This window comes from Notechis scutatus, chromosome 2, assembly GCF_049901735.1.
Source record: "Notechis scutatus isolate UNSWTSFEM ecotype Mainland chromosome 2, rNotScu1.2, whole genome shotgun sequence".
NCBI classification, from domain to species: Eukaryota; Metazoa; Chordata; class Lepidosauria; order Squamata; family Elapidae; genus Notechis; species Notechis scutatus.
In genome coordinates this window covers 235,238,990-235,259,970 of record NC_142010.1, presented here as the reverse complement: position 1 = coordinate 235,259,970, position 20,981 = coordinate 235,238,990, and the positions used below count along the sequence as shown (strand labels likewise).

The following is a 20,981-nucleotide window of genomic DNA, read 5'->3' as shown; positions in this document are numbered from 1 at the left end:
CTTCTCCACGAATATGGACAAGCTGCTGGTCACAGAGTGTCAGTCCTATTATACAGAGAGCTTGCTCATTCTTCAGTTTATATTCTTGTATTTTCTGGGCATCATCCTCATCTTCCGGATCCCAAGTATCTACCTCTGGTGGGTTTTGAATTATACTCTACAAACCTTCTCTGCGTAGAAGTAGGCTGCATTTCATAGACCATGAAACATAGTTTGTTCCATCCAGTTTGGATATTAGAGACAAACTGAGCTGCCTGGAGGAATTGGACAAATATTATCCTTCATCCCTGCACCAACTTAAATGAATTTATGTATACTCTGTTATTAAGAAAATAAATGGACTTATCGATGTAGTCACCAAGAATAACCTCCCTCTCTCAAGGGAGACTTTACTTATTTTGTGCTTTCATAAGGTGGTTCTGTTTTAACTCATTTTCCACCGTAGCATATGTACATTTAGATAAAGATGCTTTTGGGACACTTTCTGGTAGATAAAGCCCATGGACTGATAAAGGTAAATACAATGAAGTTCCCAAAATATACAGAACCTTAATCCTGAATTTCAGCATGATTCCCATCAGCCAATGTGCAGGAGAGGAAAACCCCAAAAACTTTAACCTTAGACTGTCTACTATTGACCTCACCCCTTTCCTAAGAGGTCTGTAGGGGGCGTGCATAAGCGCACCAACGTGCCTACCGTCCCTGTCCTATTGTTTCTCTTATTCTTCTTTTATTTTTCTTATATGTACCCATTTCATGTATTCACAACTATGTATACACTTATACTTATTATCTTGTAAACAATTGGCAAATCAAATAAATAAATAAATAAATAAAAAATTGGCCAATGTGCTTGTATCTGACCAGACAGGAAAAACCTGGAGAAGGAGTAAGCCATTGGATGCCATGGCAACCACTGCATCCCATGTGTATTTTCAGCAGCCTTTCTGATTGTCAGCCTTATGCTCTCTCTCCCTTATTGCCTTCTGTAGAGCATGGGAGGTTCTGCCCCGATAGCCAAAGTAATATTGTGTAGGAGACTAAACACACTGCCTTTTCACTAGTAGTCCCCTTGTCTCATTTTGGCTTTTATTGCTCGTCTCCCTGGGAAACAGATACAAAGGCTTCACTAAACAGCCCAAAGAGAGTTTTAGGTTAGGTGGCTAAAGACGCTTCATCTGCTCATTTTTAGGATTCAAGCAGCTTTTAAATCAGTCTTTCCCAGCTGAAGCCAGGTGAGTTGGAACTTGAGGCTGTGTCAAAAACAAAAGCTGCAGCTGAACCCCAAAAGAGAATCTTAGGTGGGAGAAAACTAGACTAAATTATGAAAGGGGGTGTGAGATAAACTGGGCAAAAGTACTCAAGAGCAAGCCTCTGGCTTGGCTGGTTATTTCAAACGAGTGACTCCTAACTAGGAATTAAGGAATACTGGAGAAGAAATGTGAGGGAAAGAATTGCCCAAGTAAGGTTCTTCTTAAGACATAAGAATTTAGAATTTATTTGTCATTACACTCGCTAGCGGGTGCAACGAAATGAGGTGCTCTTCCACAAAGTAAAACTGGACAAACACCACTAAAAGAAAAAAAATTGAACTAAACACAACCAACCATACAATAATCTCTATGCAATTTAAAAACGTAAATACCCCATTACTCTCAGCCATTTCTTCCGGGGAATATTGAGAGTCCCACTGAGATAATTACTATTTTGGCCATACTGTCAGGTCTTAGTTAGAAGTCCCTGTTACTGTAACTTCCTCAAAATGTCTCTATTACCTGAAAGGATGATCTCTGATGATGGAAGGACAGAAAAACTCATCCTTTTCTTCATCATGAGGTTCTTCCTCTTCAACCCAATCTCATGCCCTGCTGATCTTCCCCTAATGTGTTGGACTACACTATCCCCATGTCTGTCCAGACCTTCACTCCTTCACATCAGGGAAAGATAATGACAGCTGTAGGGAACCTGGTCCAACACATCTGGAGGGAAGCAGGTTGAAGGAAGGCTGCTCTGTCTTCCAGCTAGCTGCAAGCGGTCTGGATAGCCCTCCCCACCCCGCACGCCCAGCAGGTGCAGCCCTTACCTTGACGCTACTCTGGCTGGTCTGGGTCTCCGCCTGGACGACGCCACAGCAGTGGTGACCCCGGCTCCTGCCCAGCTCCCTGCGCGGGTAGGCCGGGCAGTTCGGCGGCGGCTGGCGACTCTGGTAGGCGAGCACCGAAGGGATGGAGTCGGCCGCGTCAGTCTTGATGAAGAGCCCGTGCAAGGTGGCGGCCGTTCCCTGCGAGGTCTGACGCGGCGAATTGGACTCGTTCGAGTCGCGGCAGTAGATCACGCCGCTCTGCGAGACGTGGATGCTGGGGGCGCAGCCCATCCCTCTGCCGAGCCGCCGCCGCCGAGCCGCCCTCGCACCGACCGAACAAGCCGGCTGGGGCCACACCAAGCCGCCCTCGCAGCTCTCGAGCTCTGCGGAAAGCCGAGCCGAGCGGACCGGACCGGACCGGCCAGCTCAGCCCAGAGCGGGAGCATCGGCCGTCGGCCTTGGGCGGCGGCGGCGGCGGCGGCGGCGATTGCGACTCGCCATCTCCTCCTCTCCGTTGGCGGAGGCTACGCGCTGCCGGACTCGGGGCGCAGGCAGCAGCCCTCCGGAGAGTGCCGTTTCCCTGCGGCGAGGGCGCCTTGTCCTTCCCCGCCGCCAGGCAGAGACGGGAGTGCGAGTCCGCCGCGCTCCATCATGAGGGCATCCCTCACAGCCCGCGTCAGGGAGGAGGCGGAGGCTGCCCGCCTGACGGAAACTTGGAGCACGACGGCCAGGCGCCCGGCGCTGCGCACCTCAATCCAGCCGACAGCCGCGGCCGCTCCCCGTTCACTCAATTCGCCTTCCGGAATCGCTCAGCGTCCTCTGATTAGGGGACTGGAGACTAAAACATACGAAGAACGGTTACAGGAACTGGCCTTGGCTAGTCTAGTAAAGAGAAGGACCAGGGGAGACATGATAGAGGTCTTCCAATATTTGAGGGGCTGCCACAGAGAGGAAGGGGCCAAGCTATTTTCTAAAGTGCCTGTGAGCCAGACAAGGAATAATGGATGGAAACTGAACAAGGAGAGATTTAACGTGGAAATAAGGAGAAACTTTCTGACATTGAGAACAATCAAGCAATGGAACAGCTTTCCCTCGGAAGTTGTGGGAGCGCCATCACTTGAGACTTTCAAGAAGAAATTGGACTGCCATTTGTCAGAAATGGTGTAGGGTCTCCCGCTTGGGCAGGGGGTTGGACTAGATGACCTACGAGGTCCCTTCCAACTCTGATTATCTGTTATCTGTTATCTCTCAGGCTGCACTTCGGCTTCCTCCTCTCTATCTTTACCCTCTATTCCGGGCCCTCAGCAGCCGTCCCTCCTATACGGAATCGCCTGCAGCCACAGCTTCCAACTGGGGCAGCTGCCATTCATTTTTGGCTGAGAATAAACTAAAGGAAAGCCGCGAGCTGAATATTTGTGAAAGGAGAATGGACCACATTCCTCCTCTCCCCCCCCCCCTTCAGTTCAGAAAAGGCATGGTAGGCTCAGCGGGGCTGCATGTATCTATCTTAGCCTCTCCTCCTAGAAGAAGAAGCATTTTCGCCCAAAGTTTTGATAGGAAGCCAAAAAATTTGGACTAGAGCAGCAAGCAGCTGGCTGCCTAGTCAACTACTTCTTCCCACTGGGGAAAACACACTATACAACACTGTATGAAGTGAAAAAGAGTCTTCTCATTCTCTTTGAACAAAATTTTACCTGCTTTCTCTCTGACAAATCCAGAGTTTTCTTCTGTGAATGCTCTTCCAAATTTGCCATTAGTTTGTTTTCTCCAAACTGCCTTAATGAGAACCTTTGGGCACCGAGTAGTCAGGGACTCTTTCTCTTCAAGCATACCAGCCATCCTATAGTTTCTGGATTATGAACTATCCTCAAATCAAGGAATATCTTTGAATATATATGTGACTAAGTAATGGGACTTTCTTATTAACAAAAACTGGCTTCAAAAATAAAATACAGTACATTAAACCAGGTGCCTTTGGGGAGGAGGTTATTGAGCACAAGGATTTCTCTACAACAAGGTTGTTTTGAGTGTTGGGTTGCTGTGGGGGGGGGTGGTTTGGGGGGGGTGGGGGGGGGGGGGGGGGGGGGGTGGGGGGGGGGGGGGTGGTGGTGTTGTTTTGGGGTTGGGTGCAATATAACCCAGGATTTTTCACCTCAACAACTTTAAGCTGTGTGAACTTCAATTTCCACAACTCCCTGGGGAGCATGGTGGTGAGGAAATTCTGTAAGCTGAAAATCATACAGATAGTCCTCGATTTACAACCATAGTTGATCCCCAAAAATTTTATGCTGAGACATTTGTTACGTGAATTTTACCCATTTTTGCGACCTTTCTTGCCACATTTGTTAAATGAATTACTGCAGTTGTTGAGTTTATTTATTTATTTAGTGTATGGCAAATACATGGACTTATAGTGGTTCAAACGTTAATGTCCAGTCCACCTACAAGGACAGGGTGGTCTATATTGAAAAAAAAATCAGACAATGGGCCAGTGTAAGCTCTTGATGGACATTCAGACACAATGTGATAGATATTTTGTCGAGGAGTACCGCAGTCACACTTGGGGTAGAGACAAGACCCCACTTAATGAGTTGTTGAGTTAATAACATGGTTGTAAAATGAATCTGGTTTCCAAATTGACTTTGCTTATCAGAAAGTTGCAAAAGGTGATCACATGTTCCTGGGACCAAGTCATCTTAAATATGAGTCAGTTGCCAAGCATTTGAATTTTGATCACATGTCCATCAGTAGTGGGATTCAAAACATTTTACTACCGGTTCGGTGGGGTGACTTGGTGGACATGGTAGGGGAAGGGTATACTGCAAAATCTCCATTCCCTCTCCACCCCACCAACCTGCTTTCCAGCTCTGTTCTCCTATGCAGGGCAACAAAAAAAGACCCAGCCAATCAGCTGGGATTCAAGAGGCAGAGAATAGATGGAGGCGGGGCCAGTCAGAGGTGGTATTTGACGGTTCTCCAAACTACTCAAAATTTCCGCTACCGGTTCTCCAGAACTGGTCAGAACCTGCTGAATACCACCTCTGATGTCCATGGAGCTGCAATAAACAGTCATAAGTGTGAGAAATGATAATGTCACTTTTTTCAGTGCCGTTGTAACTTTGAACACACTAAACGAACTGTTGTAAGTTGAGGACTACCTGTACATCTTTTTTAAAAAAAAACAAGTTTTATTAATTCTTCAAGACATACAATACATAAATACACAAAAACACAAAACATAAAAGCATAAAAAATCTCTTTTCTGAAAGTTGCTTAGTCCCGGGTTATAACTCTTGGTACAGACACAAATTCAAATTCATATTCCTTTTATATACCATTTCATATCTTATTAACATTTTCAATTTTCTATATAACTTCTCCCCTCTTTTAAATTTTCTCAATTTTATTTTATTTATCTCCTCTCAATTCAGATCATAATATTTATTATTCTTTGCCTGTTCTATTTCCAGCCATCCATTTATTTTTCTTCTTTAAAAAAGAAGAAAAACTTCTCCTGTACACTATATGGAGTATGATGCCTTTATCAGGACTACCTGTACATCTTAAAAGTTTGAGAAGACTACCTGTACATCTTAAAGTTTGCTGAGTTCGATAAATGGAAATAATTGAACCTGTGCAATCTCAAAAGGCAAAGAAATACAAATATGTATTTATGAAATAGAACTCCTGGGTGGAGTCATAGAGGATGACAGTAGAGGGGTAAAATAACTAAGATATGGTTCCATATTTTTAAGGCTTTAATATTTAAAGCCAGCACTGAGTTCAAAAATAGACTGGTAGCTAGTGAGAACAGAGAGAACTGACCTTACATAATCTGAATGGATCGATCCCACCAGAACCTTTGCAGTCACATTTAGACCAGATAAAGCAGCTGAACTATCTTCAAGAGTAGCGCTACATGAAGAAATTGTGTTAAGCCCCATTACCACGGAAGAAGAAGCAGTTTGCTCCAAAAGCATTAGACTGCCTACCACTGCTATAAACCAAGAGGGTTCAATTATGACTTCAAAGTTTTCTATGGGAAAAAAAATAAGAGATCCAGAGCCCCGCTAAAAATTGCTGTTCATTTGTAATTATTCCATACATATATGGAGTAATATTTGAGTTTTTTTATCAATTTAATTTAATTTATTTAAAAAATATTTGGGCCTCTGGTATATCTCTTGAAGATTAAATGCAGTTCACAAACCAAAAAAGGTTATACATTCTTTATGTATCACTAAATTAATCTTTTATATTTAAACAAGCCTATTTGGCAACATAATTTACTAGTATGTTTTTTATTATTATTTATTAGTCTTAGGTTTTTACACAAGGACACTTACATATAGTGCCTTGTAAGCACTATGTATTCCTAATAAATGTATGAATGCAGTTAATCCAGACATTCACAGGATTAATACAAATGTTTTCCATACTTTGGAAGATTCAGAGAAAGAAAATAAATTTAGAGTACTGTTATCAGGTTAACTGTCATCAGCCTTGTATTCTGCATTTTCGTTTTGAATTTTGATACAATGAAAATAATTCAAGTGGAAGCTTTAAGAATAGCAACACAGTTCAATCCTAAGAGGACCTACTGAGATAACTGACCAAATTTCAAATCAAGAAAAGAAAGGAGTCCTTGACAGACATGGGGTGAGAATAGTCAACAGTAATGGCATACTGCTTCTGAATAAGGGTGCTGAGCATAACCTGTGCACACAATGTTCAGACTTGCAACAACCTGTATGTATATCAGGTCCAAATACTAGTACGTAATTAACTACGTCATAGTATGTCAGCACAACCTTAAAAATGTCACCATTACCTGTATTATGTGAGATGATGAAAGCTTGGCAGATCATAGGCTGGTCTGGTCAATTCTCAACCTGCACATGATCCCTTTATATTGTAAGCCACCAGGGACTATCAGAACGTCATTCATCTTTAGCAGACTCCAAGATCCAACCCAAATCCAATGTTTACAAAATTATTGAATGAAAAACTCTTTCATTTACTGCTTATAGGAGCCTATTCTTAAAAGTGGATGCAGTTCAAAGATGTCATCATGTACATTACAACAACTGTATGCTTACTGAAAACCTAGTCATACCCTGGTTTGATGAAAATCACAAGACCATTTCAACAGCCCTCCAGGGCAAGAACAAGGCCTATGGAGACTGACAGAATGATCCACCATCTGTTTCAAGGAAAAACAAGTTTAAACACCTGCAGTCCAATGTACAGGCAGAACCTCAAGTAATGCAGAACAAGTTGTGGCAGAGAAAAGCCAAGTTGGTGGAGCTATGCAGACATGCCGTGCCACCAGAGAGTTATTCAGAGCCATAAAGCGGTTTATGGTCCTTCTAAATCAGGATGTTCCCTCTTGCTATCATCTGATGGGCCAGGCCTGATCAAAGACCAGGAAGGACTGAAAAATTGTTGGGCTGAACACTTTTCTAACCTACTCCGTAGACTATCCACAGTTGATCCTGATGTTTTACAGCAGATTCCTCAGCAGCCAGTCTTGGTTGTCCTAGACCAGACACCCTCTACTTATTAGATCAAGAAAGCAATCTCACAAATGAACTCAAATAAAACAACAGAGCAGCATGGCATTCCTGCTGAGTCCTACAAAGCACTAAAGCTAAACACATTGCAAGAGCTTCAAGAAATCATGGAAGACATTTGCTCCACGGAGGGGATGCCTGACAACTTCCCCAGTGCGGTCATTAAGGCTCTCTATAAAAATAAGGGAAGCAAATGAGATTGCGGAAACTACAGAGGTCTCTCACTGTTATACAAATACCAAAAACCAAACATCACTGTTGACAATACCCAGCAGAAAGAGGCAAAGAGAACTGTTGGTGGTAAAAGCAAAACACTTAGAAAATAACATTTCTATTTGTCTAGCTTGTTTTCTCTAGATCTGTTGTAGGGAAGTCGCTCCTACCCTAGTAAATGTTCTCATATTTCCAAACTAAAAAAAAAAGTAAAGATGGTTTAAATGTCCTTTTCTCTTTTATTATAAGGAAGCACAGCTTCTTAGCAATATTCATGAAACTTTCCGCCACTAGGAAAAACATATAGAAACATAGAATAGTTGATTATTGGAAGATTTCCAGGGGTGGGATTCTACCAGTTTGCACCTATTCACTAGAATAGGTTGTTAACATTCTAAGCAGTTCGGAGAACCGGTTGTTAGAAGAAATTACTAGCCTAATCCTGTAAGGAAGGCAGGAAGGAAACATTCTGGTGTTGCTTACAGAAACTGCCTCTCCGTTAACCCTTATTTTTAACCATTCTTTTTTTTTTTTTATTTTTTTTATTTAATAAATATAAGATTTTTTTGGTGGAAGGGAAAAAAAAGGGGGGGGGGCAGGACTAGACTTCCTGTCTCAGGAACGTCTCTGGAGTTTTTTCCCCCTCCTTTGCTGGTACTTTGCTTGTATGGAGTGACCATTTAAAGTTACAATGGCACTGAAAAAAGTGACTTATGAACATTTTTCACAATTATGACTGTTGCAGCATCCCCACAGTCATGAGAGGCCAGGCGAGGAGATGCGTGCCTCGATGTGAATGATATTGAGTTGGCCACACCCAGCCAATAACATGACCACCAAGCCATGTCCACCCAGTCACATGACCACCATGCCATGCCCACCAACTAAGCCACGCCCACCAACTAAGCCACGCCCACAGAACCAATTGTTAAAATTTTTGAATCCCACCCCTGAAGATTTCCTGTATAAAGTTAAAAAATGGGCATGTAAATGAGACAGTAAATTAAAGGATTCTGGACTATAGCCTGAGATTGCACAATAAACAAAGCACATTGCTACATAAGCATTAAGCACCTTATCTGTTGTTTTCAAACACTTCTATGAATGGTTGGTTTTACAGCCAGAAACTGCAAGTGTAACATAGAAAATATATTAGAGAAATAGAAATATATTACTCTTATATCATTATATCGGTGGTGGGATTCAAAATTTTTTACTACCGGTTCTGTGGGCATGGCTTGGTGGGAGTAATGTGGCTTGGTGACCGTGGCTTGGTGGGCATGACAGGGGAAGGATACTGTAAAATCCCCATTCCCTCCCCACTCCTGGGGGAAGGTTACTGCAAAATCTCCATTCCCTCCCCATCCCACTAACCTGCTTTCCAGCTCGATTCTCCTATGCAGGGCAACCAAAGAAGACCCAGCCGATCAGTTGGGACTCAATGGGAAGCAGAGAATAGATGGGGGCGGGGCCAGTCAGAGGTGGTATTTGCCGGTTCCCCAAAGTACTCAAAATTTCCGCTACCGGTTCTCTGGAACCGGTCAGAACCTGCTGAATGCCATCTCTGCCTTATATCCTTACTAAAGGATTCCCTGCCTCCATGAATTCAAGGGCATATAGAAGAGTAGCAAGTCAGACATTGGTTAATGATACATTTATTGGAATTAGAAACAGCAATCATAATTTCCTGACAGATGACAATGACATTGGGCATTTCCAGGATATAAAACATAAAATCAATCTTGATTCCAGCGCTTAGAACACATTAATTCTGTTCATTATCTAACCCTTCTATTGTATTATTTAGCAAAATTAAAAAGCATCAAATTGTATTTGATACTAATGGACCACTAGTGGAATGGAAGTAGGGAGAAACCGTGTAACAGACTGGGTACCATTCAGAGAGAGGAGATAGGGAGAAAACTAATTATGTAACATTGATCACTGTACAACACAATTAAAATACATTTACCATGAGAAAAAAATCATTAACTATCCCTGTTAATGATAGTTTTTCTTTCTGTTTAATGAATCTCTAACATTATCTGTCATTCATGCTTTACCTTCCCACGTGGCACATTCAAACTCTGGTGGCTACTTCCATTCACTTTTAAAGCAGTCGTTCTTAGGCTGGAAATGGCTTTAGATTTTCTTTCAGTGTTGATTTATTTTCAGGTTGGCCTCAGCAAGACAGATGCATCTCACTGGGCTGTTTGTTTCAAAACTCAGATGTTGCAACATGGGTGTATATATATGCTTCCTGCTAGGATCAGTTATGGCTTACAGTTCCTTTATCAGTTTTCATATCTCTCTCACCTCACTTTCTTCACATTTCCGATTGTTAAAGACTCCGGCTTCTGCTGACATTGTTGTAAGAAGAGCCAGTGCCTTTTCTGTAACTGCAGCTTCCTGGAGTTCCAGCAGCACCCAGCAATCTTCTGTCACACAATAGTATACAGGGGCAGTTCCAGATTGTTATCTGCATCAGAAAGATGGATCAGCAAAAGCAATCCATCTTGATCATGTTATGACTCTCAAGTCAACTTCTCCAAATGAGAAATTTACAAGAACATGCATTATAGCTGAGGCAGTTTCAGTCAAGGCATGATTGCTGCATTTGGAGTGAGTACATCCCAAGTTTTTGTACCAATGTGGGGCACTTTCAGGTGGAGAACACCCAAGGCATGGTGCTGTGGATGTTTCGAAAAGAAGCAGGATCTTACATGGATGGATGAGGCTACATTATTCTCCCACAAAAACCCTTTTTACAAAGCAACCATGAGATAGCCGATGAAAAGCAGATAGTGCAAAATAATTATTGGTTTGTAATTTGACTTATCCAATAGTCACCAACTGGATCATTATTCTTAAAACTAAAGATATTTGAAAATAAAAGTATCTGATTCAATGCCACAGATCCCTGGTTGCAAAATCTAATAAAAAGAAAACATATTTGCTGGCTGCCAATATTCTGGTGTGTGTGTGTGTGTGTGTGTGTGTGTGTGTGTGTGTGTGTGGTTGTCGAGTTTTTTTGGTCAAATCTCTTTTGGGCATTTATTTCACATCTGAAATCAATTGTATTCTGAAAAGATTCTTGCAGAATCTTTAATGTAAGACCCACAATGAGAGTATGGTTTGTTCTTCTAAGCCAGAATCGGTGATTTAAATGCTACTAGGGAGGAAGTTGTTTACTCCCAGGAAATAACAAATCATATTAGAGGTTTTATTTAATGTGACAGCTAATTATAATTGATAGGTCTATCACATTGTGTATGTATGTGTGCATGGTGCAGATTAATATCTACTGAGCACACATAAAATGCACATTTCACTTTCACTCTGAAGGTCCTCAGCAATTACAATTTGATACTTTGATATTTGGAGAAATCCTTCTAATTCATGCCCCACCTCTTGGGATGTTTCTTTTAGGTGTCCTCAGTTAAGAAATGGCTGGTCAGTACAGGTGAAGAAGTACTGGTTGTTATAGAATATTCTTAGCAAAATTGACTCCTCTGGAACCTACTTATGTATTTTTTTCAGTAGCAAAGACTTTTTTGTTCTCCCAAGCCTTTCATGCAACATTGTAGTCTTTAACATGCTTATTGATCCTTTTTACTTTGCTTTAACATTTCTGCTATATTAACGGGGGTTTCAAACTGGTGGCCCACAAGCCAAATGTATCATGTGCAGGCCACACCCACTCCAGCTCTGCAAAGGGGAAAAATGTCATGAAACATCACATGACGGCCACGTGACGCTGCGAATTTGACATCCTTGTGCTGTAACTGAATCCAGAATACAACCTAGAGACCTGAAGGAGGGAGTGCCCAACAACTACAAGGGACTATTGTCAACCAAGTCAGTGACTAAAATACTGTACGTTGGTATTAAAAGTGAGTACAGATAGTCCTCGATTTATGACCATAATTGAGTTCAACATTTCCGTTGCTAAGCAAGACGGTTTAAATAACTTGTCCCTTTTAAAAGGAAAATTGTGCAGGCAAATTCTGATGGTTTTCTGCCAAATTTCAGCCAAGGAAATTGAGTCTGCAATGTGACCTACAGATGCTATGACAATTTTAGCAGCTAAGCTATGTAACAGTTAGAGCTTTGAAATGGTTGTCAAAGATAGTTATTCCATATTATAAATCCCAAATGCCTTCTCAACTTGGAGGTTAGTAGAATATAGCATGAATTCCAGTAACTTGGCTACTTTTATCCAGCCATTGAATCTTAACAGTAATAGAAAACTCAATTCCCTCTCCATTTTAAATAGCCTGGATTCATCACCACCTGAACATAACTATAAGCAAGGCATTCTCAAAATAAAATTTATTGGGAAACTTCACCATATGTTTTTAATGCTCTTGGAATTATCCGCATGAACACAAAGCCAAACAAGAATGAATGGCCAGAAAATAAAACAAAGGAAGCACATGAAGAACAATACTTGGCCCTTAAAGCTATACAGGTACTCAGCAAGCTAAGATGAGATCATTTAAGAAGTGCCAGCTGGTGATGGGATAACATGACAATTGATGTAAACATTGGTGAACAACAGTCAAGACCAAAACCAGAAACCAAGGCCCAAGCACCACCCTGTGGCTTCCAGATGTTCAAAGGACAGGGGCTAAGGGTTTTGTAAATAACAAACTCTATAATAAGAAACTGCAGAACATTGCAAAATCTATTTCTTCCATACAGTATATTATAACAATAAAAGATTGTTGCCTGATGGAATGGAAAAAAATAACCACAATAGTACAGTATAATTTGACTGTTCACAAGTCCCTGTCCAAATATTGCAGGATAAAGTTGGAGTCAGCTCAACTTAACTGATCAGCATATGGCTTCCTTGAGACCTATAGGAAGTAATAATTATGCTTCAGAAGACACAAATGTGTATATGTTATATGTATGGACACGCCAAGACCTGCATACACATACACACACACACACACACACACACACACACACACACACTGTGTATGTGTCAGAGAGAGTATAAGAGGGAGTCTATATGCACATACACACTCACCCCCTCCTATTCCTGCCACCCGCTAAATGGTCTGAGGCCTTCACCAGAAAACAATCTCCATCCTGGTAGTAAATACAGTTAATGAGGAAAGGAAGATGGCAGCTATGCCAACAACTTCACAGAATCTACCACATTGTTGTGCACTGAGCTGTGAAAAAGGTAGGCTTTGATCAATAACAGAAAATAAATATTTTAGTCTCCAAACACACTGAAGTAAATAAATATTCTCAGTTGATTTACACTCAATATAACCACAAAGGGAAAATATAGTTAAATCATTTCAGGGTCAGTTTCAGAGGCTTTCTACTTCATCCACTAAAATAACAGAAAACCCGGATAGTATCTCTGAGTTTATCTGATCATACCCCATTCCAGTCATTGGCTGTAGCTCTCTTTCAGTAAGAACAAGCTACCGATTTTGTTTTAGGCCATGTACAAAGAGGTATTAAACACAAGGGGTGCCTAAACCTACTGTTCATTTCAAGAATAACTTGATTTGACCTTGGTTATATTTAAAAAACAGTAGTAGGGGTTCAATCTCCATTTAGTTTGTCAAGTTTATTTTGTCCATTATAGGCTAATTCATTAATTCTGTATAGCTACTTTTCTGTATAGCTACTTAAATATTGAAAGATGTATATAATCAATAATAAATAGAATAGAATAGAATAGAATAGAATAGAATAGAATAGAATAGAATAGAATAGAATAGAATAGAATAACAGAGTTGGAAGGGACCTTGGTCTTCTAGTCCAACCCCCTGCCTAGGCAAGAAACCCTACACCACTTCAGACAAATGGTTATCCAACAACTTTTAAACAACTTCCAGTGTTGGAGCATTCACAACTTCTGGAGGCAAGTTGTTCCACTGATTAATTGTTCTAACTGTCAGGAAATGTATTCTTAGTTCTAAGTTGCTTCTCTCCTTGATTAGTTTCCACCCATTGCTTCTTGTCCTGCCCTCAGGTGCTTTGGAAAATCTTCAAAAAAAATTTTAGGGCATATATATTCCATTGATATTCCTTAGTTCCAGATAAACAAAATTTACAACCAATAGATTCAGGAAGCTTCAACACAGTACTGAATATGAGTCTTGATTCTGTGACTGTATTTTCTTGGGGGGGAAAATAAAGGACAAGCCTGACATCTGGAGGAAGAAATGATGGACTGAAGACAGATGTATAAAAATGAAAGCTAATAACTGCAGTGAAGAAGGAAGAGGTGGCAAGCTGACCACTTCTTTGAACGTCTCCAAATCAAGGAGAAGACCAGCCACAAGGAATCCAAACAGCTGCTCTTGAAAGGAGACAGAGTCTCCAATGGATTTTGAGCACTAGAAGACAAGGGAATAGTAATCTTGTTCATACCGTGGTCAATGCCTTTGAAAACACACTAACTTTGCAAACTTGTTTTTATAATCACTTTTGGAAATTTCTTATTAACTACTTTTCAGCTGTTATAAATTTTTTGATCCAACAAGTTTAAAAACACCAGGTGACTCTGTCTTCAATTCTTAGTAAAAAAAATAATTTTAACTACAAGGTTAAATTAAAAAGGTTTTTAAATAAATGCAAAATGTTGATTAAAACTTTGATTTTATAAAGCTACAAATAAGTAAGGAAATTTGAAATAAGATTTTTGAATTAATTATAACAATCCTTCTAGTGGTAAAATACTTTTATTTTTTATTTTTAAAAAATCATAAAAATTTTAAAAATTGGACACTAGAGGGAACTAACGATTCCAATTAAAGGAGGAGAGCATATAAACTTGACTGTCAGTTACAGATTGGTGCAAAATATTCTAACATGAAATATTGATACTTTCAAAAAAAATCATGATCAAAAATTAATGTTAACAATGTCAAAAGCAAGATCTGTCTTTATGAATAAACTGTCTAAAAGATGTAACAAAAGAGGATCAAGGCAGAGACTGAGTTAAAAATGGACATACATGACTGGCTACAGGAATGTCATGGAAAAATATGTTATATTGGACATACAAAAGAAATTAGCTGATGTTTTAATAATTAAGCAGAGCAAACAAACAATAAGGAAATGATACACCAGCACAGTTTAATTAGAATCTGTGATCTCTGACTAAAAGGTTCTTTTCTTTAATCCCAGATGCATGAGAACTAGTCAAGGGTGCTCATAACTAAAAAAGGAGAAGGTTACAACCGTGATCTTGACATACATACATTCAAATATGCACATGTATTTGCTATGTACTTAAATGCACCCATATGTGAGTAGTTACATTGCTGGACAGTTAGCATTTAGGTGTAACTTAAGATGCCAGTTGTCACCTTAAAAAATCTTCATGGCATAGGGTGTTGAGGCACCATTTGTCTCCATTTGTCTTCTGCCTATCCAATAAAATACACTAGGGACGATCCAGGTGCCTTCATTTAAACAATGCCACCTAGTATCATCCAGAGGCATGCCTATGTGTCTGCCCTTTGGCACAGCATCTCCCCAGAGGTTTGCATGGCTCCCACCCTATACTGTTCTAGTCTTTGAAAAGGTTCCTTTGCTCCAGGCCTAAGGTCATTGGTTTGTTTGACAATGTGGAGTTTGTTTATTTTTTCCAATGGGTGATGTTTAGCAGGTGTACATGTTTTTTTTTTTACTTCTTTGAACTATTTAAGCTGCCCAGAGTCCTTTGGGCACTGGGTGACCTTTCCAAATCTACATAAATGTGTTCATTTTTCTCAACTTCGGACTACTGCTGAGAATAAAGCTGTGGCCACTGAACACCTGTGCCAGTGGCCCCCAACCTTTTGGGCACCAGGGAGAACCAGGGACTGGTTCCATGGACTGGAGGGGGCGTGATTTTGCATGCTGCCTGCATTCCGCAGATGGGGCTTCGTTTGTTTGTGTGGCCTTGTTGCTGCCACGGACCAGTCGTGTCCACAGATCGGGGGTTGAGACTCTTGTCCTATGGGAACAGAAGATGGAGTGGGGCAAATGTTCACCTCCAAGTTCTGCAAATTTAAAACAGATCAGTAAATCACTTTTGTTACAATTTTGGATGTACCAGATAAGAACCTTTTTTTTAATTTTTAGTAATAAATTGGCTCAGATCTCGGACATGATTGGAAGGTTGACTCAGCCTTCCATCCTTCTGAGACCGGTACAATGAGGACCCAGATTGTTGGGGGCAATATGCTGACTCTGTAAATCACTTAGAGAGGGCTGTAAAGCACTGTAAAGCAGTATATAAGTCTAAGTGCTATTGCTATTGCTATGATCAACTGTGATATTGGCCAAGTCTAGAACTGATGCAAAGATCTCTTATGGAAATGTTCTAGAAGGCATTCATGGAGGAAATTCCATTTTTCAAAATACTGACCTTAATCCAACTGAAATGCCTATAGTTTTTATAAAACAGACTCAAATAAATTGTTCTCTGAACAAATCAACTGGTACAGGATATATTTGGTTGAAGTTATGGTGCTTGAGGAAGGGTCATCGGTTGTAATTCCAAAGCTTCGCATGTATAGATGGTCCTCATTTAATGATGGTAATTGCACCAGAATTTCCTTTGCTAAGAAATAGCTACCAGGATTTTTAATTACTGGTATTCCTTTCACGCTTATTCTAGTTTACAACTCACCAAAATCGCTGATTGATTCTTGTTTAGCTATGACGGCCTCTAGTGGCCGAAAGAAGCAATTGGAACAAAAATCTACTAATCCAGGAAGTTTACTACTACAGGTAGTCCTCAGTTAATGATGGTAATCGGGACTGGAATTTTCATTGCTAAGCAACGCAGTCATAAAGCATGATGTCACATGACCAAACCACTTAGCAATAGCAGTTCCAGCACTTCTGACTGCTGTCATTAAGGGAATCCCCACGATTGTTAAATGCAATATCACGTGATTGCCACATAGTGTAATTCTGAGCTGGTCTCTTTGAGTACCTGGATCGTGAAAATAGCATCAGGGAAACACAGCAAAGGACTGGTTATAAGTTCTAACAGTTACTGAAGGAGTAGCTATTAAGCAAGAATTATTTATACTTCTCTCAGAAAAGATGGCAAATGCAATTTGGTGTGCTTATTTAATCTGTATCTCTTTAATAATGAAACTTAGGTGAAACTCAGATTGTATTCTGTGTCACCAAACTACAGGCTAAGGAACAGTCTTCTCTCTCTTAATGTCTAGTCTGGTTGGAAAAACATTAATCCGCTGCTAAAGTTTTTCTAAAGGTTCATCTTCATCTTGAGGGAATCTAAAGAGTAAACAGAATTTTCTGGCAGAGAAATGCAAACAGCATTTTGGCTTTGGCTGTTCAACACTGTTGGAAGAAATATCCTTCTGGGTTCAGTTCCAAGTGGGGAAGAAAGATACTGGAAACATGGTGATTGCTTGGAAAGATGGTTTATTGCTGAACAGGATGGGTTCCTGAGCAGAAAAAAAAAGGACAGAGATGCTGAGAGTCCCTGGGTTTTATACCTTCTGTTGGGATTTGAATTTGAGCTTGTATTCTGATTGGTTGTCAGACTCCCATGGGGCCATGCAGGGGCAACTCTGTAGGCTGTCCTGATTCCCAAGCTTGGTGGAGTCTTGCTGGATGATGATGTAATGAAAGGGCTGTGGGCAAGTTCCTATTATAGCTCTACATGGATCTTTGTTATGTAAAATAGACCAGCCCAGGTCAGAGTAATGGTCCATTAGCAAAGGTGGGGGACTGAGTTTTTGCCTCTGAGTTTCTACTTTTCTTTTTAGGGGAAATGTGCTGGTTAGACAGTATATGGTTAGTTTAGGAGTGACAGCTGCTCCTTTAAGAGAATGCTTCATGGGAAATGTAGTTAATGTCTCTTGGGAGATGTAGTTCATGTCACGTGGTCATATCTGTAATCCTGATTGGTCACTGAATTGATCTCTGGTTGGGGTGAGAGAGTTTTTGGGCATTCTTACCTGGACTCCAGCATCGTGCTGGAGTTTTATTTGCTATAATGCTATGGGATGAAGATAACCATCTTTTCACACTATTGAGGCAAAGATTGGACGTTAGATGAATCTCAACATAACTCTGAGTTATACTTTGAGGATGCCTAATAAAATCCAATAAATTAACTTTGCATGGAAGCCTTTGTAGTGTTGGACTGCTTGTCCCGCGCTCCTTAAAAATATTCAGGAGCATGGGGCATGAAAGGAAATATTCTGTATTTTTAGTATATCCTAAAATATTTCATTTTCCTAGGAGCGGGGTAGGTTTTAACTTCCAGCAATATAAAATATGAGATATATGGCGATATGGTGGCACCTTTATATGATTAAGTTTTCTATTAAATATAAAATAGGAGAGTCAATTTGGTGTACTAGTTTAAGGCACCAGAAACCAAGAGACTCTGAGCGGTGTTTTTCAAACTTGGCAACTTTAAGATGTGTGGACTTCAACTCCCAGAATCCTTCAGCCAGTTAAAGGAATTGTCAGTTGAAATGCAGAAAACAGCACGGGTAAAATTGCGCACTGGCTCTTTAAGGCAAAGCACGTGATGGCTCGTACCTCCAAAGCGGAAGACGATGGGGAAAATTGGGGAATTGCCGAGGATACTTTCTCTCTTTGTGTTTTTAAAAGGACAGCGATTGCTTTTCGTTAGGCTATTGTTGTCGTCGAGAGCATTCTATAAACGTCATGACTTATTGAAAATGAGTTGGGTAGAGATGAAAACGGCTTACAATTTAGAAGATCTTCCCGGGAAGGGTAAGTAGTTGGAAAGGCAACCCAAATTAAATCCAAGCAACCAACGTGGGTCCGGACCTATTGAATCGCTTAATTATTTTTCTTATAGGTTTTTGTATATAACTATTGTCCTTGTACTTATTACCTTGTCACAATTGACAAATCAAATAAATAAATAAAATAAATAAATAAGCAAAATGGGGGCGGGAATAGAAACGTTAAATTCCAAGAGTTTTTTGTATAACTCATTGGCTGGATTTATACCTTGTCCCAAAAGTAAAATCTAAAAGGAGACACGAGGCAGCATGGCGTAGCTTGCTACCGATTTTTTTGTAACCTGGTTTAACGATGCTTGCTGTTAAAAAAAAGAAAAAAGTTGGAAATGATTTTTTACTCTCAGGAAAAGAGAAAGTTTCTTACAAACATAAATTGATTCCTAGTGTAATTAAAGCCAGGGGAAATGTGCACACATCTTTAGGATAAACAAAATTTTACATACTTTTCAAGGTTAAACTGTACTACTAGTGCACGTGGAGCAACCCCCCCCCCCCCCCCACACAATTACGCCTTAGCCTTTCAAGCTCGCACGTTGCCAGCTGCAAGAGAATCTGGGGAGCCTTATTTAGATGATTATTACAGCTGTGAGGCTTACACGGTTATGCTGGGACAAGGAGACAAACTCAGTACACTGTGTAGTTTATTTGCCTGTACTGAAATGTGAAAATCATAAACTGTACATTCTTAAAAACTATTTGCATTTTCAGTTCCTTTATATCAGTGTATCTCTGGAACTTTCTTTGTATGTGGGGGCGAATGAAGAATTGGCAGATACTTATATTGTATCACAATGAAAGTAATAAGTTTAATAAAAGGTCTTTCACTGTTGGGCCAAAGTGAATTCTTGATTGTTGTGTAAGTTCTCTGCCGGTAGCCACTTTTCCAGATATCACACCCTGTCCATGAAATCTCACGGGCTAAATAATGTTATTGCCTCTTGTGCAATTAATAAATAAGTGGCCCACGAAGGAGGTCTGAGAAAATAAGGCAGTTCCAAGTACTGCATTTATTGGTTACAACCTCCAAAATAAAATTGTGCAAAAGCAAGTCATATTCCTTTAACTTACTGGATATAGGAATACCATTGCTACTTGCACATATATTTCTCAAACGTCATGGCAGTTTAAAGTAGCTTTTCTATATTATTAAATAGTATTATTTTTGTAAATCATATTTGATCTTGAAACATATATAAAATTTTGATGATTTGTATATAGCACAATGGGTTGCATACCTGAATTTAGATGTAGATGAATTATGATAAATATTAATTCAAACCTGTTTTCCTTCCAATAGGATGATCAAAAAACTGAAAAAGGGATCTTGCTACAGTAGGTATCTTATTAACATCGAACAAAATACTAAGGATTTCCTTTCAACATGACCTTTACAGTGTTTTAAATATCTAGGTCTAGAATAATCTATATTGTTACATGTGTTATATAACTTTTTCATATTGATGAAGTGCAACACACTTGTTATTGCATTGAAAAATGTGTTGTGGCAATACTTTCAAAGAATCTAGAGCCTTTGTTGTATACTTCTAAACCAAAATCAAACAAATAGCTTTATAATTTGTTTTAATATACGAACCCAGCATATTCAAGTACCTTTCCACTTTACACTTTTGTGAATCTATTTAAACATTCTTAAATTAAAATATAGTTATCAAATAATACATGCTGCCTTGGTCCTAATTTCATTAATATTTAAAAACATGCTGGCTTGCTTTGAGAATTGTCTTGTTTTTGTATGAAACAGTTCAAGGTTTCATTTATAAATTATTATAATTTAAATTATCATGACTGTCATTTTATTCTTCTCTTAGGCAGAACAAGGCAATTGAAAAAATTTCCATTAAAAACGTGTTTGTTCCTGAAACATTACTGTTTGAGGCTGACAGAACTATGTGGATGCTTGATATTAGAACTATTATGTTACAAGTATTTCAATACAATTTTTATTTTTATTTTATTTACAATTTTTAGCTGTCTGAGAGCTAAGGAAAAGGACATGAGCTATAATAGGTGCCATTAAAGAACTGAAGGCATTTTTGGTTAAGAATGAACATGCCACTCCAAGCTGCTATTCCTAGTAATTTAATCTGAAAGATTAAATAGTTTTAAAATTAAATCAGTTTCATCCCTAGAAATTTAAATAGTGATATTTGGATGAAATGTGGGCTAAATGATCTTTGATATAAGAATTCCAGCATCTTAAAAAAAACAAAAAATAAAACCAAGTATTGATCTATTCGCCATTGTTCAGATCAATTACCCACAATGCAGATTATCTATAATTACAAAACACAAGTGTCGTGT

At 39.7% G+C, this 20,981-nt stretch overlaps 1 protein-coding gene, 1 long non-coding RNA gene and 1 other non-coding gene across 3 annotated transcripts in view; 2 read left to right on the top strand and 1 right to left on the bottom strand.

Annotated features, from left to right (window-relative positions):
- Nucleotides 1–2,889, bottom strand: part of PDE8B (phosphodiesterase 8B) — a 53,778-nt gene extending 50,889 nt beyond the window's left edge. Inside the window, exon 1 of the mRNA XM_026670478.2 lies at nt 2,084–2,889. Within this exon, the coding sequence (XP_026526263.2) occupies nt 2,084–2,374 (291 nt within the window). The 5' untranslated portion in view covers nt 2,375–2,889. The remainder of the gene's footprint in view (nt 1–2,083) is intronic.
- Nucleotides 2,890–17,752: 14,863 nt separating this feature from the next.
- Nucleotides 17,753–20,336, top strand: LOC113413954 (uncharacterized). Its single transcript, XR_015748203.1, has 2 exons — nt 17,753–18,624; nt 19,957–20,336. It is a non-coding gene; the product is annotated as an uncharacterized LOC113413954 (long non-coding RNA).
- LOC113413987 (small nucleolar RNA SNORA47) lies at nt 19,628–19,760 on the top strand. Its single transcript, XR_003371121.1, has one exon. It is a non-coding gene; the product is annotated as a small nucleolar RNA SNORA47 (small nucleolar RNA).
- Nucleotides 20,337–20,981: the final 645 nt, after the last annotated feature.